Source organism: Equus quagga, chromosome 7 (assembly GCF_021613505.1).
Source record: "Equus quagga isolate Etosha38 chromosome 7, UCLA_HA_Equagga_1.0, whole genome shotgun sequence".
NCBI classification, from domain to species: Eukaryota; Metazoa; Chordata; class Mammalia; order Perissodactyla; family Equidae; genus Equus; species Equus quagga.
In genome coordinates, this window is record NC_060273.1 from 38976200 (window position 1) to 39002207 (window position 26008).

General features: G+C 61.3%; 1 protein-coding gene across 3 annotated transcripts; it reads right to left on the reverse strand.

Moving 5' to 3' along the window:
- Positions 1-1204: 1204 nt before the first annotated feature.
- Positions 1205-24862, reverse strand: RASA4B (RAS p21 protein activator 4B). 3 transcript variants are annotated; one of them, XM_046668419.1, is made up of 21 exons: positions 24722-24862; positions 19848-19904; positions 18103-18216; positions 17531-17592; positions 16295-16424; positions 14358-14439; positions 13650-13781; positions 13335-13426; positions 11914-12031; positions 11507-11657; positions 11173-11237; positions 10453-10565; positions 10021-10213; positions 9685-9822; positions 8946-9090; positions 8601-8770; positions 7604-7741; positions 6322-6457; positions 4694-4814; positions 1964-2028; positions 1205-1804 (listed from the first exon to the last, which is right to left on the reverse strand). In XM_046668419.1, exons 1-21 carry the CDS (start codon positions 24784-24786, stop codon positions 1683-1685), a joined length of 2409 nt encoding a protein of 802 aa, XP_046524375.1. In that variant the 5' UTR covers positions 24787-24862; the 3' UTR covers positions 1205-1682. The 3 variants fall into 3 exon arrangements, with proteins under 3 accessions (XP_046524375.1, XP_046524376.1, XP_046524377.1); XM_046668420.1 differs by lacking the exons at positions 11914-12031; positions 13335-13426; XM_046668421.1 differs by lacking the exons at positions 9685-9822; positions 10021-10213; positions 10453-10565.
- Positions 24863-26008: the final 1146 nt, after the last annotated feature.

Genomic DNA, 26008 nt, shown 5'->3' on the forward strand with positions numbered 1-26008 from the left:
GTGGGCAGGCAGGAGTCTTTTCTGTCCCTCTCCTTTTCCAGGTGGCTTTCAAAAAGAATGTGGCACCCTGAGCTGTAGGAGCCTGAGAGGAGAAGCTGGGGTGAGGGGTCCATGAGCGTGGGGGCAGTGCCAGGCACTTATTCATTTTAACCCCACTTCTGGCCGCAGTGGCCACGCCCACACCAGGATCCGCTGCAGGAGAGGGTGGTGGCTGTTGTCGGGTGGCTGGCCGTGTGTGTCGTCACAATCCAGACTTGGACTTGTCCCCAAGTCAGAGCTCACCTCTCTTTCCCTTCACTTTCTGCGCCAGGGCTCAGCCACCCCTGGACCCAAGCATGGGCTACAGGGGGAGGGGCCTAGCTCTGCAAAGAGGCCCATGAGGCCCCCACGATAGCAGCATCCCCACCAAGGGGCTGAGCTGGTGGGCTGCTTGTGGGCGGACAGTGTCCCCATCGAGGCTATGGCCAGGAGAACAGGCGGATATGGCCTCAAAAGCCACACGGTAGAGGGGAGGGGGCAGCCTCTTGCTCCTTCGACCCCCTTTGCGTTTCTGTACCATCCCTCAAAGAACCCAGCATGCAGCCTGCCCAGATGGCCCTGCCCTGGAGCATGGCTGGTCAGCTGGCACAGGGGGCCTGCCTGTGACCTGGGCCTTCAGGGACTGTCCTAGGCTAGGATTCACAGGCAAGGTTCCAAGCTTGGCTGGATGAGTTTTAAGAAGGTGCTGGAAGCCCCTGCCCCTCCCCTGCCTCGTTAATTACGTTGGAGGTTACCCTGTACCTAGAGATGGATGGGGATGAGGGTGGGGACGTGAGGACAGAGGGGACCTTGCTTTGGCAGAGGGGGTTGGCATAAGGGACGCTGCCAGGGCCAGGCCACATGGTCCGAGGTTCTGAACCCACCCGGCTGTGCAGTTTTCAGGACACTTGCAGGAAGAGCCCGCTTGGGGGCTGCGAGGAGAGGACAGCTGGTGAGACACATCAGCTCTATCGCCTGTGGGGAGTGGAGGAGTGGGACCAGGGGGTGTGGTGGGGACCACAGCTGGGAGGAGAAAGGAGCGCCCCGCCCCGGGGTGGGGGGACGCAAAGAAGGGGCAATGGGGATGCACAGAGGCTGTGCTGGTGGCCCCAGTCCTTGGCCACTCCCACCTACTCCCTCTCCTGACCCCCACCACGAGAGCCCAGAGTTGTGACAGTCAGAGCAGGTTTATTGTTGGCAATAGAGCACCGCGATGCTCTCCCAGGGGGTGCAGCCAGTGGCCATGAGGGGAGCAGGTGGGTGGTGGCAGTGAGCAGAGAGGGTGCTGAGGTCAAGTCCTCGTGGCCTCCTGGGCCCCATGCTCCCTCCCGCTTCTCTGGGTCCAAGGAGCGTCAGCCCACCATGCTCGGGGTGGTTCCTGGCTAGGTCTGCCGTGGGCAGGAGAGGAGGGTCCCTGGGGAGTCTGTGATAGTGGTGGCAATGGCTGCAGGGGCTGCAGGGAGCAGCCAGGCCTCACAGAGGAGCAGGAGCTCGGAAGTCCCCTGGAGACTTGAGGTGGGCGAGGTGTCAGTTCTGCACTTGTGGAGCCCCTGGGCCCTGGCTCCCCCGACTCAGCCAGACCAGGAGGGACCGAGGCCCTGCACCCCGGTGGCGGGGCTCTCCAAGCACCTGGCCGGGCTCAGCAAGGGAGTGTGCGGCAGGCCTCACGTCTGCAGCGGCAGGAGGCAGGTGGGTTCTGCGGGCGGGGAGCCAGCTGGGCTGGATGCATGGGCCTCCCGGAGGTCGTGCAGCACCTGGAGCAGCTGAGCCAGGGGGTCCTCAGGGGCTGTGGGCAGACGCAGGGTGAGGGCAGGGCGGGTAGGGCCTCGCCTGCCTGTGCCTGTCCCTGGGGCCAGAGGGTCTGGGAGTGGGCCCGAGGAGCCGCAACCACAGCATCCCCGAGGGGGCTCAGGCCACCGCGCGAGTCCAGAGGGGAGGGACCTACCTTCGCCAGGGCCGGTGGGCACAGAGCCTGCCCCTGCACCTGCACTCAGCTCCTGGTGCTTCTCCCTGCGGGGAGGGCAGAGTGAGGGTTCCTGGTGCCCTTGGGGGTAAGGCTGGGGGCCCCCGTGCGGCCTCCTGAGTGGAAGCTACGGGGCGGGGTGTGGGGCTGACTCTTTCCATCGATGGGGAAGAAACACGGGCCTCTCTTCTCCGGTCCTTCCCTCTCCCAGCCTCCTCCTCCGGTCCTCCCCACCCTAACTGCAGGTCAACGGGAGGCACCTGGAAACCAAGCTCCAGCCGAGTCCCCGCTGTCTCAGAGGGCCCTCGGGAAAACAGCCACTTGAGGCCTGAAAACCCGCTGATTCACTGGCCACGGCCTGACTTTCCTTCTTGTGGGAAGAGCAGACAGTGGCGTCTCAAGTACTGTTCCTAACCAGAGTTCTCCAACGTTCCCCGGCCTCCCAGGTATAACCCGAGTGCAGACCGGAGGGAGGGGGAGCAGCCACGGCCCCGGCCTGAAGGGCCTCACTCAGGAATTCTCCCCGCTCAGCCTGATCTCTTCTGGGAGACATGTCCCTCCGCTGAGTCTCATAGGTTCCTCCTCCTCAGATGCTGTCTAGGCTCTGTGGGGTCTCCCTGTGGGGTCGCCTGGCCTGCATCCTGCTTCTCTCAGGTGCAGTCACCTTGACCTTTCCTCCGCATTGACCCCGCTGCCCAGAACTCGCCCTCCCCTGCTTCGCTCCCTGCGAGATGCTGCCCAACCTCACAGACCAGCCTGTTCTGTCACCCACTCTGCTCATGCACTGATCCTACATTTACTGAGGGGCTGGGATGTGCTCAGCACCGTCTCAGAACTGAGCTCAGCACAGCAAATTCCAGACATCTGCTCTCAGAGAGCTCATGGTGTAGCTGAGAGGCAGGCAGAAAGTGAAGAAACAGCACATATCAATGAGTTCCCTAAGGTTTGAGAGTGATGGTGGTCCAGGAAGGCCTCTCTGACAAGGTGGCATTTAAGCAGAGGCCTGAATCAGGTGAGGGAGCAAACGACGTGAACAGCTGCGGAAGAGGCTACAGGCAAAGGACACAGCAAGTGCAAAGGCCCTGGGGTGGGGTGGCCCAGAGACAGCAAGAAGGCAAGGGCAGCTGTGGCAAGCTCAGCACAGAGAGAGGCTGGTGGTAGATGATGAGGCCAAGAGGCAGGCCAGCTAGGGCCCAGGGGAAAGCCTTTGGATTTAAGTGTGTGGGCAGCCATCAGGGGTTTTAAGCACGGGAGTGATATGATCTGTTCTAGGTTTGAGAAGATCACTCTGGGGCTGTGTGGAGAGTAGATCCTAGGGAGGCAGGATGGCCAGGTAGGAGGCCCCTGCATCGTCCCAGTGATGAGAGATGTGAGGCTCATCTGGGGAGGCGTGGTGGCAATGCGAGGGGAGGTCGAATCTGGCTCATCCTGAAAGTAAAGCAAGGGGCTGGGCTTGCTGGGGGCTGGATGTGGGGCAGGGGAGGTGAGGAAAGCAGGCCCCAGGTACCCACAGGGTCTTTATAGGAGGGAGGCAGGAAGGTCAAAGGAGGAGGTGGCCACGTGACAATGGAACAGGGACTAGAGCGAGGCACTTTGAAGAGCAGGAAGGGGCCATGGGCCCCTTTGGGTTTTAACCCATGGAGACTGATTTCTGACTTCCAACCTCTAGAACCATAAGAGAAGAAATCTGTGTTGTTTGAAGCCACCAAGTGTGTGGTGACTGTTACAGCAGCCACAGGAAACTAACACAGCAGGGCCATGGACAGGAGGCCGGGTCAGAGATGAGAGGTTCTAGCCTGGAGGCCGGGTCAGAGATGAGAGGTTCTAGTCTGACGGCATGAGCTTAGGTTTTTTTTTTTTTTGAGGAAGATTAGCCCTGAGCTAACATCTGCTGCCAATCCTCCTCTTTTTGCTGAGGAAGACTGGCCCTGAGCTAATATCCATGCCCATCTTCCTCTACTTTCTATGTGGGACGCCTACCGCAGCATGGCTTGCCAAGCGGTGCCCTGTCCGCACCCGGGATCCGAACCAACGAACCCCGGGCCGCCGAAGCGGAATGTGCAAACTTAACCGCTGCGCCACCGGGCCAGCCCCTGAAGGTTTCTAAGGAAGAAATAAACCCCAGGAGAGTCAATGAGGGGCCAGGAGGATGCCCACCACCCCTGCAGGCCCCGGGTGTCGGGTGTGGGAGAGAAACCCCCCACTGGAGCAGGCTCAGGGAAGCAGTGCTCTTAGGATCCCTTTAAGAGATCCCCCCGCTGGGCCCCACCCCCAGAGCCTCTGAGTCGATGGGGTAGGGCCAGGCATCCTGTTTTTTAAAGTTGCTTCTGAAAAGCATCCTCTCTTTCCGAAGCTGGAGCCAGGACCGAGAACCAGTGAAATGAGCGAGATGGCTGAAGAACTCCGGGAACCGGCTGAGGGCGATCCCTGGGCTCCGAGGACACCACCAGAAGGCAGGGTCCGCCCAGGCGGGAAGCAGCCAGGGCCCTGACCCGGGGCTTCCGCAGCCCTGGGCACCTTCGTCCTAGCGGGGGCCGGCCTCATGCTGCAGGATCCGGGGCCCCTCCCCAAGTGTGGCTGCCAGAGGCCGGAAGGCGCCGGGCCTGATTAGAAGGGAGGAGACCAGCCACCCCAGGAGCCCCGAGCCCAGTGCCAGCTCCGGCCCCGCCTCGCACATTCCCTCATTCCCTGGGGCTGCACAGGCCTCCTCACCGCAGTGCGGCCTCCAGGCCCAGCAGGTGCTGGTAGAGGAGCTGGGCCTCCAGGTCATGGTCGAGGGGGTCATTCCACTCCTGCAGGGTCACCCGTGACCGGGTCTTATCACAGCCCAGATCTGGGGGCAGAGAGAGGGCAGAGTTGCGGGCAGGCAGTGTGAGAGCTCACGATGAACTTCCCGGTAGTGCAGATAGGGAAACTGAGGCCTATAGACGGAGAGGGATGGACTCAGGGGCCCCCAGTAAGGAGCTGGGCTGGGAGCACAGCCTGGGAAGCCGGGCCTAGGGCCTGCCTACGGCTCCCCATGCTTCCGGGGCAGCAGCTTATCCCCCTTGGGTTCAGCTCCTGAGCCATGGGACACGTGACTGCAGAGCACGGGAACTGAGCAGGATCCAACCCAAGGAGCTGGGTAACTTCTGGAAGGCTGCCTACCTGGAAGGAAGCAGGGAGTACCCAGAACTGTAAGATCACGTGAGGGGAGCCAAGGGGTTCGTGCTTTGGGATGAGCTGGCCCTGCCACTTGCTGCCTTTCTGCCCTTGATAACCTCAGTTTCCTCCTCCACAAAATGGGGCTACCAGCCCCTGCTTCGTAGTGCCCTGGGGAGCCCCACTTCCCCAAGGACAAGGGTTACTGCCACAAAGGTGACAGCCAGAGACGGCGGGTCAGGCCCACCAGCCAGCAAGCCCTGTAAAGAGCCGCCACTGCTGACCCGCAAGGCCAGGGCTGGGCTAGAGTGGGTGGTCAGCTTCCGAGGGCCTCCCCCACGCCAGGCTCCGAGGGTTGAGGCTTGGCCTGGCCTGGAGGCTGCGGGATCCAGGTGCTGGGTCTCCTCCATGACTGGGGAGCAAGAATTTCATAAAGCAGGTGGGGATAAAGGAGGATGATCCTGAAAGTTCTAGAACCGTGCTGTCCCATAAGTTAGCCACTAACCACATAAGGCCATTTAAATGTAAATTAATTAAAATTAAAAAAATAAAATTTGAAACCCAGTTCCTGTCCTAGCCACGTTTCAAGTGCTCAGTCGCCACCTGTGTTCACGGCTAGCACGTGCACAGCACAGGACAGTGCAGACACACCACTTTCATCACCGCAGGAAGTTCTAGTAGGAGCTCCTCTCTGCCATCCCTCTAGTGCCCAGGGCCCAGGGACCCCAGCCCACAGCTCCGGTAACAGGCTGCCAGCCCGGGAATGTGCAGGCTCGGGGGCCCTCTTTAGCCCTCATTAGCAAGGAATTCCTAAAGTGTGTTCCTTGGAACCCCAGGTCTGCAAGAGGCTCACACTCTGGGCCAGAAAAGGCTTCCCTGTCCAATGAGTTTGGGAAGCGCTGGGTTAAACAGTGTTGGAAATAGGATTCTAACTCGTTTTCAGGGCTCCTCGGCACCTTCAACATACCCACACGCATCACACACACCACGTGGCATCTCCCCAACTACCCAGTCACAGAACCCTCTTTGCCCAGAGCTTCTGGAAGGGCTGGTTTGCCGCAGGTGAGTTCTCACAGGTGCACAGGTGGCTCCCCAGCCAGGCCAGCAAGCCAGGGTTCAAGGGGTCTGTGTCCCAGCCAGGGGCCCAAGGCCTGTTGTGGACAGATGCAGCACAGAGAGACCCAGGCCTCCACTCCCACCTGTCTTGTCCTTCTGGTGACAGCAGCTCCACTTGTCCCCGCGGAAGATGCCAGGGTGGTAGGAGCCCAGCAGTCCCGAGTTGTTGATGCTCACCTTCCGCAGCGCAGACAGCCACTGGTTCAGCTCGTTCACACTCTGCAGGGCACGTGGGGGTGCTGTTTAGAGGTCACCTCCTCCAGGAAGCCCTCCCTCCCTGGAGCTCCCGTGCTGCTCAGGACCATGTGTCCCCCAGAGTGAACCAGGAAAGGCTGCCCCTTCTCCCCAGACACAGCCCACACCTAGCACATGGCTTGGTGAGCAGACTGTGGGCTGGCTTTCGGCCACCCCTGGCCCCCTCGGCCATGCCCCTTGGGCAGTCCACAACCTGCCAACTATACGTGGCGGCCCTGCTGTCACCATTTTTTCCCTGTGGCTCTGGACTCTCACCCAACAGGGAGTTCCTAGAACATGGGGCCCCGTGGCACAGGTCTGTGACCTCCTACACTTGCACAGGACAGTCACTCTCGGGAGCAAGCCAAGCCCCCTCCAACTTCAGACTCCCTACTTGCTCCCAGCTCATCCCTTGGATGCTCCGTCCCTCACAATGTCCCTGCTCGAATGACCCCCGTCAGAGGCCGTCCCTGCCCACCCTTTACAAACCAGCACCCGTTCAAGGTTCTACCACCATTTGACATTTTAAATATTTATTTATCGGGCCATCTTCTTCCCTGGGCGTCAGCTCCATGAGGCAGGGCCTCTGCTCTGTCGGCCGCTGTACCCCCACCACACAGAACAGTGCCTGCAAGCTAGCGGGTGCTCCATAATATTTTTAGATGACTGAATGAATGAGTTAATACATGAACAGATGAGAAGGGGGCTTGAGAGTATGCACCCAGAGCACACACTTGCATGTACGTGTAATTGTCGGGTGTTGATACACACACAGAAATGGACAGGCACCAACTCAGACGCTTGGAAATAGATTCCCACAAATGTGTAAAAGGCGAAGCTCTGAATCTCAGGGCCACGGCCATCCATGCACTGGACCACACGCAGACCTACACGTGGGTGCCTAGGCAGGCCCACGGAGAGACATGGGCACGGCCTCCCGGGCACCCCGACCCAGGAGAGACACACACACACACACACACACACACACGGGCAACGCATGCACATCAGATCCCACACACCCTGTTGTGCCTGATGTGGCGGCCATGGGGGTGGGAGACACGTGCTCCTCATTCCAGCCCACACAGGGGCTCCCACAGCATCCCGTCCCGAGCGGCCCCTCCACAGCCGCACCTTGCACTGCAGGTAGGCTGTCTGCAGCTGGCCAGTGTCGTCTGTGTAGATAACCTGCATGACATGTGAGCTGCTGAAGCTCTTCTCCTCCACTTTTTCTGCTGCCCGGATGCTGGCAAGCTTGATGAGGGTGCTTTTCTGGGGCGGACAGGGGAAGGGAGGCTCAGGGTCCACCCCACTTCCCATCTCTGGGCCTCAGTCTCCCCTCTTGGCACCAGGGTTGGCAGACGGGACCCAGAGTGCCTGTCCCTCCCAGGAATCTGCTCTGTGAGTGACCTCAGCCAGGACAGAGCGCAGACAGATGGGGACCAAGTGCCCAGCCTCTTGGGGGCTCCCAGCAGCCCTGGGAGGTCAGGGCTGGGCTAGGCACATCTGGCAGACCGTCCCCAGAGCCTGGCTGACTGGGGGTCAGGTTCGCCCAGCTCGGGGTCAACAGGTCCATTCAGAAAGTATGTGCTCAGCCCTTCTTGGGAGAAGAGTGCTCCTGGGAGGCCAGGCCGGGGGATGGAGTGTTGTTAGTAACACCATTGGTCTAGATGCTGCCCTGATTCTGGACCCTTGGAGAGACCATCTCATCTAAGCCTCAACAATCTGGTAAGCAGGACCACCATGCCCAATTTATAAGCTGAGACACCAAGGCTCAGAGAGATTGAGACACTTCACCTAGGTACATCAGCCTGGAACCCGGGACTCCTCTTAGCCCTTCTTTGCTTCCCTGATCTTCCAGAAGCACCCCTGAGCCCCCACTCCATTCACGCACCTGACCAAGGAGCCAGGGCTGGACACGGCAGCTGCTGCCGGACCCATGCACTCCTGGGCAGGGCAGCTTATTCCTCATGGGTCTTAAGTGACCTTGTGGCTGATACCAGAAGCCTGTCCTGCCCAGCTTTCTTCTCTGACCCCGGTGGACCTTGGGATGGGCTCCGAGGAAGGGACAGGAGCCTCCAGGGTGTTAAAGCCCTCGGAGCCACACTTGCTCACCTCCTTCCTTACCCACCTTGGAGCTGGGAGTCTTGGCGAAGCTGAGGGCCTCGGTGGTGAGGGAGAAGTGGAGCTTCTTGAAGGAGGAGGACATGAGGGGGCCCTTGCCCTTGGTCCTGTGGATGAAGAGTGGTCCCTCCTTCACTGGCGGTGCCTGCAAGCTCAGCGCCCTCTGCAGGTCGAGCTCTGCAGGGCCGAGAGGGAGGGAGGGCGAAACGTGAGGCCGGGGGAGGGCTGGGGGAGGAACCGCGAACCAGAGGCGGTGGGTGGAGCTGCGAGAGACACAGAGGTGGGCGGGACCATGGGACGGGGGCGGAGCAAACGTCAACAGGAGGCCCCGGGCGGGCCGCACAGGCCTCACCCTCCTTCTCCTCGATGTCCACCAGCTTGGTGATGAAGTCCTTAAGCTGGGCCACGCCCTGGCGCACGGTGGGCTGCAGCGGCTCCATCCACGCCTCCTTGGCCCTGGAAGTCTGCATGTCCATGTTGCCCACGTTCTGGACCGCCTGGGGATGACAGCAGGAAGGGCCAGGCTCTGCTGGGTCAGGGGCCCGGCCACTGCAACCCCCGCCCCACCACCAAGTCTGTGCTACTCCCACTGTAGAATGAGAGGCAGCGGCGGCATAGACTCTGCTCGTGGACCCACTCCATCCCCACTGGGAATCAGGGGTGAACAGATCCCAGAGTTGGAGGCATTTGGGGACCTAACAGTTGAGACTACTTGCGCCCAACCTATTGACTTTCCTCTGCAGGTTTAATGTCAGACTCTGCTCCACTAGGCGTCCCCGCCCCAGTCCAGGGTCAGGGAGACAGGCGCAGCTGGGGAGTGAGTAGATCTGAGGGTCAGAAGACCCCGATTCACCACTGATAGGCTGTGTGGCCTTCGGCAACCTCCTTCCCCTCGCGGACCTCTTTCTTTATCCGTGACATTGGGCGACCATGAGAAAGCTTTGCAGACTGTAAAGTGCAGTGCCACGGGAGAGCATCAGTGTCCCCACCACAGGTCCCCGGAGCCAGGTGGGAACACACTGCAGTCCAGGCAAGGACCCCTGATGTTCAGCACCCAGTTGGGCATCCCGCCCGGGCCCACAGGCCCGCACCTTGGCCAGCAGGAGCAGGGTGCGGCTGGTGCGGGCATCAGCGTGCCGCTCCCGCAGGTGGAACAGCTTGGGCGCCATGATGGCGGGCGAGAAGAAGCGCAGGCACAGGAAGCTGGTGACGGCGATGAACGGCAGGTTCTGGAGGTGAGGACAGCGGGGGCTGGACTCCCCTAGGCCTGGGCTGCTGCAGCCCCCTCCCCATTGGCGCTGTCCCCGCCTGTCCCCATGACCCCGCCCCCTCCCCGCCCTCCGCCGTAGGTGAGCTCGGTCCTCCCCACCGCGCCCCCTTCGCCCACCGCTCGCCCCTCCGCCCAGCCCCGCCGCCAGGGGGCGCACCTCGTGCTGGGCGCCGGGGAAGCGCTCGCGCACGCGCCGGAAGAGCTGGCGGAAGGTGGCGCGGACCACTGCGGGGCAGGCGCGAACCGAGCGGCTGAGTGCGCTCAGCAGCGCCCCCAGGTGGGCGCGCAGCGTCTGCGCACTCTGCTCCAGCACCTCGGCCTCGGTCTGCGGGCGGTGCAGCCCCGAGCACCTGCGTGGGCCGGGGACGGGCCCGCGGAGAGGGCCGCGGTCAGCGCCCGCACACACGACGAGGACAGGGGCTCCCAGGGACACACGCACGGAAGGCATCAGCCGAGACCGGACACAGAGACGACACACAGGTGGACAGCGACGAGGGGCAGACCCAGGCAGAAGGAGCCATAAACACACATTTGCAGACAGGTGCTGACCCCCGCCCCCGGCACCACCAAGAATCACCGTCGGCCTCACCCTACATCCTTGACCTCCACTTTGCTGGGGTCCAGCTCCACGTACTTCTTCTCCTCAAACACTTTATTGATGATGGGGCCCAGGACACCGTGCAAATACCGCATCCCAGCCACCTGGGGGCCACCGCGAGCCACATTGGTCCTGTCTCCCATCTCCACTGCCTCCATCTCCCCGCAGCTGGCCTCCCAGGCACCCCATACACCACCTGCCTGCTGTATCCACCCAGGATGGGGCCGGACACACGAGGAGGACAGTGCAACAGACTGCTACTACATGAATGAATGAAGGAAGGAACGAATGAATGCAGGCAGGCAGGCATGAATGAATGAAATTCTTAGCTTTTTTTTTTAAAGATTGGCACCTGAGCTAACAACTGTTGCCAATCTTTTTTTTTTTCTGCTTTATCTCCCCAAATCCCCCCGGTACATAGTTGTATATCTTAACTGCAGGTCTTTCTAGTTGTGGCATGTGGGATGCCGCCTCAACGTGGCCTGACAAGCGGTGCCATGTCCGCGCCCAGGAACCGAACCAGCGAAACCCTGGGCCGCAGCAGCGGAGCGCGCGAACTTAACCACTTGGCCACGGGGCCGGCCCCTGAAATTCTTAGCTTTAAAGAGCCCTGGATGTGGAGACAGAAGACTGGAGACTTCTGTCTCTTGGCCTCTCTGAACCTCAGTCTCCTCATCTGTAAAACAGGAACAATATGCCGTGCGCCCTCACCTTCAGAAAAGACTCCATGGACTTGGAGGCCAGAGAGTTGCTCCGGAACAGGGTGTTGGCCTCACCTAAAGCAGAGGTTCCAGTGGGTAAGCGGTTGGGAGAAGGACAACGCTTTGTGGAGGACAGAAGACCTTGGGTCTGGGGGGTTCTAAGCTGGCCCAACTCACTGCCCCTCCTCTGCCTTTTGCTGTTTCCCTTTCCCCCTAATCTGACCCATCAGCCTCCTACAGGAGGACTTCCCAGATTTCTTCCCTCCCAGCATCTCCGGAGTCCTTGGCTCCAGGCTCCCCTCTCCCCCATGCCCTCAGACAGGCCACTCCCCACCAAGCCTCACTGGTGCGACCCAGCTCCAGCTGGAAGAGCAGGTCCAGAAAGTCTTTGGCCAGCCCCTGCCCCAGGAAGAGCTTGAGCAAGTTGGTGGCCACGTCCTGGCGGCACTCGGTGCTCGTCATCTCCTCAATGAGTGGGATCAGCTGCCCTGGGCCCTGCAAGAGGCGGCAAGGAGAGGTAGGGCTGGAGGACGCACAGGGAACCCAAACCCTTCACTCTGAGGACCTCAGAGGACCCGGGGGGAGGTGCAGGGGGGCACACTTTCCCATGGGATCGCGAGGGACCCCAGGCACTGGCTAGTTCATCACCATCCTGAGCACTCAGGTTTTGTTCTTCAGAGTGGGCTTAGAAGGACAGGGAAGACAGGCCTGCAGCCCGTGGACTCTCCCACCTTCCCCTGGGCCCCCTCACCTGGACGCCCAGCTTCACCTCCCGGCACAGCAGCTGCACCAGGGGCTGGTAGCAGCTAGAGGGCAGCACCGTCTCGTCCCGCAGCCGCACCTCCAGCTGCAAGGAGCCCAGGTTGCCCCTGGAATGGGCAGGCTGTGACCTCTCCACCAGGGCCCCAGGCCACCCTGGGTTGTGCCCCCGCCCCACTGCCTCTTGTCCTCCCCACGGGGGTGAGCCTCACAGTCTCTCTGCTCATGCCCTCCACCTCGGCTCCTTGCACTGTCCACCTTCCAGATTCTTTGCCCAAGCTGTCTTCTCTGTTTGGAAGGCCTTCCTGCCTCTACACGGTGGAAACCCCATCCATCTTCAGGGCCTGGCTCCCAGCCACCTCTAGACTCCTGGGGACTCTGAGCTTGGCCTACGGGGACACGCTGGGCTCCCCAGCCTCCTTCATGTCTACACTTTACCCTGGAAGCCAAACCCCAATCCTCGTGACAACCTGCCGGGGAAACTGAGGCTTGAGCAGGTTAAGCAACTTGCCACATTAGGTCTAATTTCTAAGCTCCCCTGCTCTGAACCCCCTGGTGAGGGCGCCCCCCAAGGCTTAACAGTGTCTAAGGCCCTGCTGCCCGCAGCACAGCATGGTTCACTGGGGGATGCTGCTGGGCACACGACCTCACACACAGCAGAAGCCATCAAGATGGCCCTGGCTGCTTCTAGGGAAACGCCGCGGGGCTGGACACAGCCATCCGCCCTGCGCCTGCCCTGCTGAGGGGGCGATGGGCGTCTGGGCCTTCTGCAGGGAGACTGAGCTGAACCATCTGAGGTGGTGGGCACTGCTGAGCCTCTACTTCCGGTTGAATGGTGGGCAAGGAGGCCAGAGGGCTTCCTTGATAGAACTGCCAGACTTAGCCAAACAAAAATACAAGACACCCAGTCAAATTGGAATATTTTAAATATAAGTTTGTCTCAAAGATTGCATGGACAGACTTATACTAAAAAGTTGTTCATTGTTTATCGGAAACTCAGTTTTAAGAGGATGTCCTGCATTTCATCTGGCAACCCTATTCCTGGAAAATCTGGGGGAGGGTCGGAGCTATGGTGCAGGGACAGTGACTCAGGGCTTTGGGGACTTGAACTCTGGTCTGAGGTCTGCAGAGAATCCCTTAAAGGGAAAGGGTCTGAAGGCTTGTTCCAGAATCTGCCAGCAGGCAGAAAGCAGGAGACCTGTCCTGCCTCAGAGCTCAGAGGACAGGGCTGAGCCCAGGATGGGGAGGAGGGGGAGGAGGCAGCATCCAGCCGGGATGGAGAAGGATCCTGGCCTGGCGGGGCTGCACCATCCACCCGACAGCCCACCTGCCTGCCCGCTGCAGCCCGCTCTCAGCCTCCCCATGGCCTGGGGCCCGCCAGCCGCCCCCTGCTGCCAAGCCGCAAGCACTCACTCTTCCCGCCGACTCTTGGACTGGTCAGGCTGCAGCCGGAACCAGCCCTCCTCCTGCTGGGCCGCCCACAGTCTCTGGACATTGACCACCACCTGGGGGCAGGGCAGAGGCAGGGGGCCACGCTGGGGCTGGGACCCTCAGGTCTCTTCCTTGCCGACTACTGTTCTTTTGAGGGGGTACCTTCCGAGGGTCCCTGAGTACAAGTGGCTGGTTGTGGGGAGTCTCAGACCCCCTGAGTGCCCCCTCTGGGGCAGCTGGAGGGACAGGATGACTGGAAGGGAGGCCAGGTGCAGCCTGAAGGGGCAAGGTGCTCACTTTGCCCAGGAAGTCGTTGCGGCTGACGAGGTCCCAGTCCCAGGCCTCCACGCACAGTGCCTCTGCAGCCCCCTCCTTGAGCTCAAACTCGAACGTCTCGTTCCAGCGTGGGTAGCATGACTTCTTCACGACCTGCCCAGAACGGGGTGAGTGGGGTGGAGCTGACTCCACAGGGCTCCCCAGGCCCAGCCAAGGGCAGAGCCACCCCAAATGCCTCCCTCGGGTTCGCTGCAGGGGCTCTGGTTCAACTTCCTCTCCTGGGTCCAGAGGCCCTGTAAAGCAGGTGTAAAAACCTCCTGACAAACCCGTATTCATTTCTCACATGGGAAAACAGGGCCAGAGTGGGTAAGGCACTTGTCCAAGGCCACAGAGCAAAAAGATGGCTGATTGCACTGAGAACCCGGGTCTTGACGCCCTCCCCCAGGGCTGAGGCCACCACCCCAGCTGAGTCCCGGAGGCGAGAAAAGCAGTGTGAGCAGCGTTGGACCCCGTCTGCTGTCTCAGCCCAGGCTAGCCAGGAGTGAAAGGCGGCTGAGGCCACAGGGGTTGGTGCCAGAAGGGCTGAGACCCGCTCTGCACCCTCAGAGAGGTCTCCCGCTTCTCTGAGCCTCCTCTGTGTGATGGCAGTCCCAGACTGAGCTCCCAGGTGATGGGGAGGGCCCAGCCCTGAGCCTCCCGGCCTCCTCCACAGCCCACTGGCCTCCTCACCGAGGTCTCCTGTGTCCGGCCGTTGTAGCGCACTCGGACGAAGGGGTCAGAGGCACCATTCCGGTCCTTGGGCGCTAGGTCCCTGGGGGTAAGCAGAGCATCCACGCGTCACCAGCTTCCCACCTAGGCTGTCACCCGACCCCTTTCCAACCATACAAGGCTGGAAAGGCCTGGGCTCATCCAGGCCCTGGCAAGCTGGGTGACTAGACAGTGCCTCTCCCTTTCCTGGACCCTGATTCCCACAGTGTTCACCCCATGGTGCCCCATGTGGCACCCACACCAGGCTACAGATCCCCCAAGGTGGAGGCAGCTGCAGACCGGGGGGTGGGGGAGGCAAGGGCAGCCATGGAGCAACCGGGCCATGGCCCCCAGCCCACCCTCTGTGCCTAGGGCAGCCCTGAGCAGGGACCACCTCTCCGAGCTCAGTTTCCTCACCAGATTCTTGGAGACAAGAATCCCTGTAACTGAGATAACGGGCTTCTAGAAGGCCTGCCCCACAACAGCCCCCCACTTGAGGGGGTCTTGGTGAGCAGGCCCAATCGATCGTCCTGCCCTCTGCACAGATGAATCTTTAAAAAGCCCAAATCTGGTGGCAGCAAGCCCAGCCTTTCTGGAGGAACAGCAGAGCCCACCCCTCTTCCATTTGCCATAATACTATTTTCTGCTCTTTTCCATGCTGTAAGTTGTAAGCCTCTCCTGCCCACTTTTCTTTCCTCCCCAGAACCATCTAAGAGAATTCCAGAGCATGGCCTTGAGAATCTGCCCAGAAGGAGGAGGACAAGGCGTTCTTTCTGTCTCTGCAGCCAAGACAGCCTCTTACGCTGTCTCAGGATCCCCGCTGGGGTCTGAGCTGGCAACAGTGGGGGGCACATCCCTTCACGCTCTGAAGAGATGCCTGGCGGACCACTCACTCCCCCAACCCCAGGGACTTGCTAAGAGGAGGCCAGGCGGGTCCAGCCACTGTGTCCCCAACAACCTCAGCAGCAGTGTGCATGAGTGTGTACTTGGGCCACAGAGCCTGTGTTGGGAGGAAGTGGGTGAACAGAGGATGCTCGTGTGAGAGAACGACTGAGTGTGAGGGGTGTCACTGTGACTGGGACCGTGACCCTGCCCAAGTCCGACCAAGTTCCCTTTGGCTGTATCTCTTCCCATTCCAGCCCTGGGACAGAAAACAAAGCCGGGGGAGCCACGGTCCTCATTTTCAGGAGACGGCTTCCTCTCAGAGGCTGACCACCCCATGGTGGGACACGCTCCTCCATAGGTGCTGCTAGCTGGCATCCCTCTACGGCGGCATTCCGGGGACAAGGGCCGCCCTCCTGCCCCGGAGGCAGCAAGGCCCCGGTGGTGGTGGGCTGGAGCCAGAAAGGAAGGCGCTTCTCTTGGAGTGCATGTGACTCACACTCAGGGCCGGGCGGGAGAGAACTGGCAGCTAAAAATACCCTGGGGGGGTGGGGGAGTCCCTGTCACAGGTGACTCAGACCCACCTGCCCATCCAAGTCACTGTCTCTCCTGGGGAGAACCCCATCTGGGGATTTTCAGCAACTCCTTTCACCCCCCACCCCACCGAGGACCCCCCCGCCCAAAATATGTCAAGTTCATATTGGCGTTAAACCTGGGGAAGCCCAGTCTCGGCACTGGGGTTCCATGGTCAGAGTTCAGGGTCCTCCCTCCCCCGCGACACCCACTGTGCTGTGATGTCTGAAGTTCTGACATTAGAACATCACCCCTTCCCCTAAGGGTCACGTCCTCCTGAGTGAGGTCATCCAGGAAGCATCTTCAGGTCAAGGAAACCTCCCCAGGCTGACCCTGAGAGCAGGCTTTTACGGAGGAGGCACCGGGCCAGGAGGTGGAGGCGGGGAGGGGAGGCCCAGCATCCACAGCGGGTTTCTCTAGTTTCGTGGAGCCCACTGTCCCACTCCCCAGCCCCCACGGCTCACCTGGCCTCCAGCACAGAGCAGCGCAGCAGGCAGGCCTGGGTCCCCCTCACCACCTCCAGCCGCAGGTGGATCTCGCCCTGCACCTCCTCGTCGGGGTCGACCTCCACCAGGTGGGCCCACCCGCTGAAACCTGCGGGGCTGCAGCTCAGCCAGGGGCCCAGGCCCCTCCCTCCAAGCCCTTCGCCTGCAGCCCCGCCAGGTGCCACGGGGCCCCTCTGTAGTCCCCTTGGAATCCTCTCAAGCCCCTGTGAGGCAGTGGCTGTTATCCCTGATGACAGATGGGGAAACTGAGGTGCAGAAGCTGAGCAACAGCAGCTGGAAGAGCTAGGATTAGAATCCAAGTCCAGTGACTCCTGTGTCCTCACTGCTGTGCCACGCTGGATTTGGTGGCCCTGACCCTGACTCATCATGGAGATGCTCTCTCTGTCCTCAGTTTCCCCATCTTAAAACAGGGGGCGAGTGGCTCTTGCCTAGCGCTGCCAGGAGGAAGGTCTAAACCCAGATGGGCAATCTTAACAAGAGAATGGCATCACTGGGCCACCGGACCCCGAGGGCCTGGCTGGGGCCATGGGCAGGAGAGGCCTCTGGCAGGGGCTAAGTGGCTCCATGAGTCAGCAAAGTCCCCCCGGCCCCGCAGGCGTGCCCCAGCCTCACAGACAGGAGCAGGTGTGTGCTGGGGAGGCCCCGTGAGAGTCACAGGGGCTCGGGCTGGCAGAGTGTGAAGCACCTAAGAGCTCCTGGTCTGAACCTTCATGGCAGCTGGGGACTCAGCCCAGAGAAGGCAGCACCTGCCCAAGGTCACACAGCGAGGCTGGGGCAGGGCTGGCCCCTCAACATAACGTCAGCATCCCAGACTTAAGACAGAGTGGCAGTGGGAGGGCTGTGGGGACCCCACGGGGTACAGAGGAGCCAGCTGGATTGGGAGAAGCGGGTACCTACACCTCAGCAATGGAACATAAGGAGGCCCCTTCCTCTCCCTGCAGAGGCCTCAGGGGGTATGTGGTCCCAATCCAGGGGCAGAGAGGGGCCCAGGGCCCGGTGGCTGGGGTGTAGGAGATGGCCACAGGCCCTTCTGGGGAGGGAGAAGTAGCTTTCCCTGAGCACGGGGCTGGAAAGAGTCTAGAGTAAGGTCTCTAAGCAGAGGGGAGGCCTGGGACTGGGCAGACAGTGGGGCGAGAGGCAGGAGGCAGGGGAGGGGGAGCAGGAGCGGGCCACGGGCTCCCCGGGGGATCTTACCCTTCGGGTGAGCAGCCAGGGCGTCCCTGGTAAGGCAGACCTTCCCGATAACGTCATCCCGGCTGGAAGTGGAGAGGGAGCCAGAGCTGGGCAGGGCTCTGCGGGGGGCCCAGGACCACCCCCCCCCACCCAATTCAGGGTCCTGTGGGGAGCAAGGAGGCTGACGCTCCAGTTACTTAAAGGAGCCTATTGGAGCAGGACCCACGACCCTTCTGCAGGGCCAGGATTCTGGACACTCTCGTGGGCATGTGATGTGTTTCCGCACACGGACCAACACGTGTGCCCACACACATGCCAAGCTCATGCTCTCTGGGTGTCCATTTCCTAGCTCACATCCCCACACACACAGCCCAGCGTGCCTGTGCCTGTATCCCGCACATGCGCAGGTGTGATGTAGTGTGAGCACTGTGAATGCCCCCCACACACAGACACCGCACGCTCACACCCTGCACCCTTCCAGACCCTCCCGGGCTCCCCCTCGAGAATACAGAGCCACCAGCTGCCCCAGCACTGAAACAGTCTGGAGGGGCAGATGGCAGTGTCTGGCCCAGCTGAAAGCGGGGCCCACCCACCTGAGGGCATCTTCATCCATGACGTAGAAGGCCACGGCGTGGAAGCTGGGCGACAGGTACACCTGATACTCCTCGCCCCAGAAGGGACACAGCGTTTTCCACACAGTGGCTGTCCTACAGGGGAGCACACTCAGCACCTGCCCAGGCCACCCGCAGGCTCCGGGCTGGGGCAAGGCAAGGCTGCGTGACTTGAGCCCAACTTTCTCCACATCCCCCTCCACTCCTGGGAACAACAGCTGCTTTCGTGATGTTGATTTTTTTGATGACTTGATGGTTTAATGATGTGATTTGACAGCTTGAGGAGTTTCCTTATCCCAGACCCCACCGTTCACCACTGATCACTCCCCACTGATCTCTCTCTCTGCCCGGGGTGGGGTGTAAGGCTGCCTCTCTCAAGCCATTTTCCATTGGGGAAACTGAGACCAGAGTTGACAGTGGGCCCTAGGTCACACAGCAGGACAGCAGGAGTGCTAGGACCAGAAGCCTGGCCTCCCAGCCTCACCCTGGTCCTGATGTCCTGAACAGACCCCCTGAGGATGGAGGCAGGGGGATGGCCAAGTTAACTCTGGAGCCAGTCCTCCTGGGGGGCCTGGGAGCACAGGTCGAGGGCCTGACCCAGAGGGGTCTTGTCTGGGCAGAGCCTCGCCCAGCCAGGGCAAAGCCTTCAACTCACGGAACTCAGCAGGGTATATGGGTGGGGGGAGCTGAAACCCCCAACAACCCAGATGAAGGCTCAGGGGGCCACCTTCACCCCATCCGTTTCTCGGACAGGTCACGTAAACTCTGGGGCCTCGGTTTCCCTGTCTGTCATTGAGACAATCAGAGCCATATGTCTCTCTCCCCCATTGACGGCCACAGTTTGGAGAGAATCTAGAAAAAGGCTGGGGGCCCTGTTTGCAGGTGGGAAGAATTGAGAGTCTGGCGACTTTGGATGAAGGTCAGCAATGGGCACTCAGGCGGGCAGAACAGCAAAGCGACTATGAACTTGGAGGCAGAGGCCTGCGTGAGGGCGGGGACAGGATAGCAAAGACCTTGCCCAGAGTCATGGAGCCCATGGAGAAAGAGAGTTCCGGAAGTGGGCCTTCTCAGTGCAGGCTGGGACGCCCAGCCCGGAGAGGAGTTTTCTGGGGGATTACCCCTGTAGGACCCTCTCATGGAGCGGGGACCCCAAGTCAGAGCAACGACCAGGGAGGGGAGAAGGCTTTGGGGTGAGCCAGACTTGGGTTCCAGCCTGGCTTTGCCACCTACTAGGTATGTGACTTTGGGGAAGTGACTGAGTTTCTCTGAGCCTCAGTGTCCTCATCCGTAAATGGGGTTTAACGGCTGGGTACAATGCATACCCAGCGCATTGTAAGTATTAAACAGCTGGACTCCTTTAGCACAGGGCCTGGTGGAGACAGTTCTCCAGAAGTGACAGCTGTTCTTACTCATCGTCATCATCACCTGTCCCTCTTGGGGGTTGCAAAGAGGAACAGAGCCGAGGAGAAGCCCCTGGCCAAGTGCCCGGCCCACAGCAGACAATCCCCGGATGGGCATTAAGGCCAGCAATTAGGAGGGGTTACAGGTCGGTCTTTCTCACGCCCCAGCAGATGTGTAGGGCGTGCTGGGGCCAGGGGTTAGATGCCCATCTCCAGACACACTGCACACCCCTCTGAGGTGCGCGTACTGGAACGGGCTGCAGGGGGCGAGTGGTCTGCTCAGAGAGGGAGCCCACCTCACCGCCCTCAGCCCGGGGGTGGGGGTACCTGATGATGGGCTCATTGTCCACCTTCACGATGCAGTAGGGGTCACTGCTGCCGGTGCTGCAAGACAGACAGGGGGCGGGAGAAGAGGGGCTGGGGGCGCGGCCAGCTGCAGGCAGGGCCTCCCAGCAGCTCCCCTCCCTCTGCAAGGGGCCCTCAGGCACCCCAGGAAAAAGACAGTCGAGGCTCAGGCACTGGGTCCTGGGTTGGGGTCCAAAGGCTCCTTAGACCAAAACGTGTGCCCCCACCCTCAGCCTGGGAGGCGGTGGTGAGGGAGAGACAGGAACCTGCCCCAAGGCCCCCACGTGCAGGAGGAGGCTGTTCCTTCTGCTGAGGAAACGATGCTTCTCCTTCCTGCCACTCCCACCCCACGCCAGGGAGGACACAAACGAGTCCCAACAGTGCCCAAGCCACAGCCCCAGGCCAGCTCCTGACACCCCTCCCCTCAACACCAGTCAGCCCCTTACTCTCCTCTGAGCCTTTGCTCCTGCTGTTCCTCCCACCTGGACTGCCTTGTCTCTCCTCCGGGCCTCAGCCCCTCCTCTACAGCCCGCCACTGTCCCAGAGGCAGGGAGTAAGGGCTCCTCTGCCATCCCACTGCCTGCCCCTCCCCATTAGGTTTCCCTCCATCCCAGGACAGCTAGCGATGCACTGCCTATGAGCGGCTGGAGGGTGGGGACCACTTCTGTGTCCCCAGGGCCTAGGACAGGGCTTGGCACAAGACAGGGGTCCCGTGAGTGTTTGCTGAATGAATAGGTGAATGAACGAACACATATAACAGTCTGCCCTAGAGCTCCCAGCCCTCTGGGAAAGAAGGAAGACGGAGGGGGAACTGGGACCGCTTGGTGCCACCTGTCCCAGGTGGGTGGGGGATTCCGGGCATTGAGGGCAGCCAGGCCCAGGGCTGGTACTGGGCAAGAAGCGGGGCGAGGACTATGCAGAAGTGCCCTTCAGGCTTGGTGTCCATACAAAGGAAGTGGATTTGCTTGCTGGAGGTTGGGGACTTCCAAGTTCCACTTCCCTTCTCAAAAGGGGCTCCTTGGGCAGAGGAAGCCTCTCGAGACAGACAAACAAAGGCTCTCACGACTCAGGGGGGAACTGACTGGCAGGACTCAGTTTCCACCCGTGTGGAGTGGGACTTGTAACGCCAGCTCACTGGGCAGCTGCCCTGGGCCCTGACATGAGCTGAGGGCCAGCCTGTGGGAGGTGTTTAGCAAATGTTGGCACCGCCCAAGACTCCTTGCTCCTCTGCCTGTAACCCCATCCCCCATCACTCAAGAGCCCCCTTCTCCAGACAGCCCCTGGGGAATACCCCCACTTGCATCCCACCACCCCAAGGCCAGGGGACTCTAGGCCTCAAGTAGAGGGGCCTGTGCGCCCCAGGTGCTGGGCTGGGCAGCAGGGCCCGGAAGCTGCACGTCTATTTGAACAAGGAGCTCAGAGGAAGGAAAGAGAGATCAGTATGGACTGAGACCTCTGTGGGCTGCCCCCTCCACGGGCCCCCTCTGCCCTGCTTCTGTCTCCTGGTCTGGGGGGGGGTCCCTGGGAGTCCCCGGGGACAGGAAACCTCTTGTTTACCCCTATGAGCCCAGCACTGCCCACTGCTCAGCTGTCACTCAATGGATGAATCCATGAATGACCAGTGAGTTTTGGGGCTCATGTGGAGGACAGTGGGTGGGCAAAGGCCCAGGGGCAGGGACAGACTCGAGTCTGCAGGAGCAGTCATGAGCTGGGAGGCTGGAGCAGAGCAGTGTGAAGGGAACAGTGTCAAGAGTGGGCTGAGGCCAGAATTAAGGACCTGAGCCCAACCATGGTCGCTATGCCCTCTGCCCTGTGCCCTCTGCCCTCTGCCCTAATGAGGTCCCTGGGCTGGTCCGCTTTCCCACTTCTCCTTCCCCAAGCCACTGGCGGCCGCTGGCCCAGCCTGGCTACTTGTAGGGCCTCTATATTTAGGGCCTTGGCAGTTTCCAGGCTGTGGAAGGTAGAGGATCAGGGCAAACCCTGAAATAGCCCCAGGGCTGTCCCCAGGGCCACTGGGCGTGGGAGCCAGTGGGTCACCAGTCACCGTAAGACTCAACTTCTGTCTGGCTGACCCAGGCACCCAAGGATGGGTGATGGTGGGAGGAAACATGACAGGAACAGGCGGGCTCTGAAAGCTGTCGGTGACAGGGAGCACAGCCATGCTCTGTGCCCTAAGAGGACTAAAAAACCAATGAGTGGAAGTGGCAGGGTGACAGATGGCAGCTGTGTCAGAAAGGCTCCCTCCTCAGAACTGCCTCAGGCAAGATGGGCCACTATGCGAGGTGGTGAGCTCCCCGTCCTCAGAAGTGTGCGAGCTCTGGCTGGAAGGGATGCTGGTCAGAAGATAAGCTGGGACTGATGAGGTGCAGTGAGGCAGGCTCACTACCACCCCTGCCTCCAGCACTCAGTGAGGGCCTCCTGGGATCTCCAAACCCCTGCCACCTGTGCAGCCAAATGTTTTGCATGGCATTCATGAGGGTCAGTCCCTACTGAGCCCCAAGGCAAGCCTGCAACCATGGTCCAGCTAGGATTCTTGGCCTGTCAACAGCAGCCAGAGTGGGTTAGAATCCTGACCTCTCTACCTACCTGCTGTGTGGCCTTGGCAAATGGCTTCCACATCCTGAGCCTCAGTTTCCCCATCTATAATCTGAGCATATCTACTGTACGGGACTAATAAGAGGATTAAAGCTGAAGGTCCTAAACACCTCTTATTCGCCCCTACTATGGACCAGGTGCCCCTCAGGGCACCCAGAACACCCAGACGAAGGAATCATGGTCCCTACCATTGCAGTCACGTGGCACAGGCAACCCAGGAAGGAGCAATTGCTACCCAGGGCTTCATCCTAACTCCAGCTGCCCCAAAGTGCTGGAGGGCACAGGATGGGGGCAACGAACCCTGCCTGAGGGCACCAGGAAAAGCCCTGGGGTGGGGAACAGGAGTTTGAGAAGGGTCCTGAAGGATGAATAGGAGTTTTCTGGGGACTCTGAAGGGGAGTGCTTGAAGGCAGAAGGCAAGGCTGTGAAAGGCAGCAGCCCATATGTGAGGTGCTGAGGGGCGTCACAGCTGGATTTAAGAGACAGTTGACAGATCAGAGCTGTGTGCACTGGCCACTACGGGAAGGCAGAGGAAAGGAGGGGAGAGGAGGCGGGTAGGGCAGGGCAAGGAAAGAGATTCCGGGGGCAGAGCCAACAGGACATGGCGGCCCCTCCCCAGGATGAGGGGCACCTTGCCCAGAGTCCCTCAGCTGTGCAGACGCAGGGCAGGGCTGAGCAGGGAACCAGCACCCCTGCTCCCAGGAAGACATGGTCCTCAGCTTCACCGCCCTGGGCAGGTGAGAGCCTGGAGCCAGGCACTAGGGCCAGCGCTGCAGGATAGGGAGGGAGGCGACAGACGGAGGGTCTGCTCCTCCCAGCCGCCACCAGCCAGAGGAGGCCACGCTGACCTAGTTACGGTGCCAGCGTGAAGGGTGCTTAGAGGATGGGCCTGGAGGCTGAGACCCTTCTCAGAGCTCATCTGCCTTCCCACCCTGCCTCCCCCTACCCGCTGCACAGAAACCCACCTTGAAACAGCCTGCCCACCCCCTCCCTCACCCACTGCCATGGCAACTGTTGAGCCCAGCCTCATCAGGCCCAGGGGGCCTTGAACTGGAACTGCTCAAGGCGCTGAGGGAGCGGGGAAACTCACAGGGGTCACTGTCCGTGTGAAAGATGTCCTCACCCCCGCCTCCCACACCCCCCTCTCCAGCTTGCCACCTCTCTGCATCCGGGAGCCGGCTGAGGAGCCCAGGGAGTGGGGAGGCCCCAGCCCAGCAGACTTTGGACCCTATGCTGCCTCCGGGCTCCCCTTCCCCCTCCTCCAGGCAGCTAGCACCCCTCGCTCGAGCTCTGTGCTTTCCACCGCTCATACTGGAAACAGATTTCGACCTCCAGTTTACAGAGGGGTAGCTGGGGCTTTGGGGACAGGGAGCTGCCTCAGGCTGCATCTGATGGAACCAGGGATGGGATCAGGCAGCTCAGCTCTGGGACCTACTGAGAAGAGTGGGACCAGGGGCTCCTGAAACCTCAAATCTGACCAGGGACCAGGGAAAGCTCTTAGAAGTCAGCGCTTGTTAGGAGCCCTACACTCAAAACCTTGCTTCGCCACTTAGAGTCAGCATTTCACGTCTCTGAGCCTCGGTTTCCTCACCCATAAAACAGAATGATGAGAGCTGCCTTGCTGGGTGGTTGTGAGGATTAAGGGCAATGGCTGGGGTAAAGCCAAGGGCAAGAGCAACGGCTATGACCCAGCCAGCCCCTCTTGCACTGGTCCTGGCCTCCCGACCTGTAAGTCCACTCTTCAGGCCAGTCCCTCGTATCCCCTGTGCACAGCAGGAAACCCCGGGGCAAACCCTGGGCCCTAGGGCGTGTTTCAGGTGCACACTCCCAGGTACCAAGGGTTCCAGAACTAGTGAGGAAGACCCCTCCTTTCTAGGGGGGCACCTCACCCCCTCCAGCCACACCCCCGGCAGTTAACCCAGCCATCTCCCCTGCGATGTCTCCCTCACGCCCAGTTCCCATCCTATCAAAGCCCCTTCTCCCCGGAGCCGCCGCCGTTCTCTGCCTCCCCGCTCACTAAGGCTCCTTACAGATCCCCGCCCCTCCCCAGGCCCGGGCCCTTCCCTGTCACCCCTGTCCGGGGCTCGCAGCAAATCTTCTCACTGTCCCCATTTCCCCGCCAGTCTCCCGCTGCGGCCACACTCGCCACGCCCTCGTCGCTGCTCTACTTGTGGGCGGGCCGTGCGGACCCCGAAAAGGTCAGGCGTAAGAGGCAGCGCCCCTTCCCGGAAAGTTGGGGCTCCCACCCAGGCTGCGCTCACATGTCCTTGGCAGGCAGGTTCTTCCCCTCCACGATGCGAATGGACAGCGAGCTGCGCTTGGCCATCGCAGGTGCGCGCCGTGGGGTCCTGCCCCAGGGAGCCGGACGCCGGAGTCCCGCGTTGCGGGCAGCGGGCAGCGGGCAGCGGGCAGGCGGCTGGCGGGTGGACCGGCTGCTTCGGGACTGGGCGCCGCGAGGGGCGGGGCGCGCGGGCCGAGGCGGAGGGTGGGGGCGGGGAATCGCGTCCACTCCATTCACCCCCGCCCCCGCCCCCGCCCCACGTGCGGGGACACTGCGCCCAGCGGGCCAATCGGCGGCCGGGGCTCCCCTGGTGGGCGGAGCCAGCCCCAGCCGCCGCGCCCATTGGCCGCCCGCGGGAGGGGCGGGGCCTGCGCTCGGGGGCACAGGCGGGCGCGGGGGGGCAGGCGGGCGTCCCTGCGGGCAGGTGGCGGCGCCGGCGCCTTGTGGCCTGTGGCCTGTGGCCCGGGCACGTGTGGGCGGCGGGCGTGGTTCGAGTGCCGACCTGGCGCCCCCGGGCTCTGGATCCGAGTGTGTGCGGGGACACGCGGGCGGGGGGCGTGAGAGGAGGACCGCCCCGGCGCCGGGAGCCTGCCGCGTGGGAGGCCCGGCGTAGGTGTGAGTCGACCGAATGGACCGTGGGACGGACTTAGCAAACAATAGGGATGTTTGTGTTAGAGCCGCCTGGATCCAGGAGAGCAGGCCAGAGGTTTGGGGACCCGGCATTCGAGTCTGAAAGACGTCGATCATTTTTGAGAGCCTCCTTGGGAGGAGGGGATGTCCTCGGTTGTCATCTCACTTACTCCTCCCCCGTCTCCCGCAGTGGGAACCTGGAGGAGGCGCTCAGGTTCACAGAGGGAAGATTGCTTGCTAGAGGTCACACAGCTGGCCCCAGGCTGGGCTAGGCTTGACCTCCCCAGTACTCAGGGAGTGACCCTGAGCCTTTCCACTGGGGCAGGATCCTTCTCCCAGACTCAGTGTCCAGAGCTGAGTTTCTACAGTTGTCCCCCTCGTGGTTCCCTCCCAGATCTAGAGGGCACAGTCCAGCGGCCACTGGCCCTGGACAGCTGGCTCCCCCAGAGGACATTGTCCCAAGCATGGCAGACTTGGGTCCCAGACCCAGCTCCACCACTCCCTTGCTGGGTGATGCTGCACAGCTTCTTGAACTTCTATGAGCTGGTTCCACTTCCTCACCTGCACAGAGGGAGCAGCGACACCCCCGGAGTTTCCAGGAGATGCTGTGTGTGTGTGTGCCGGCATCTAGCACAGC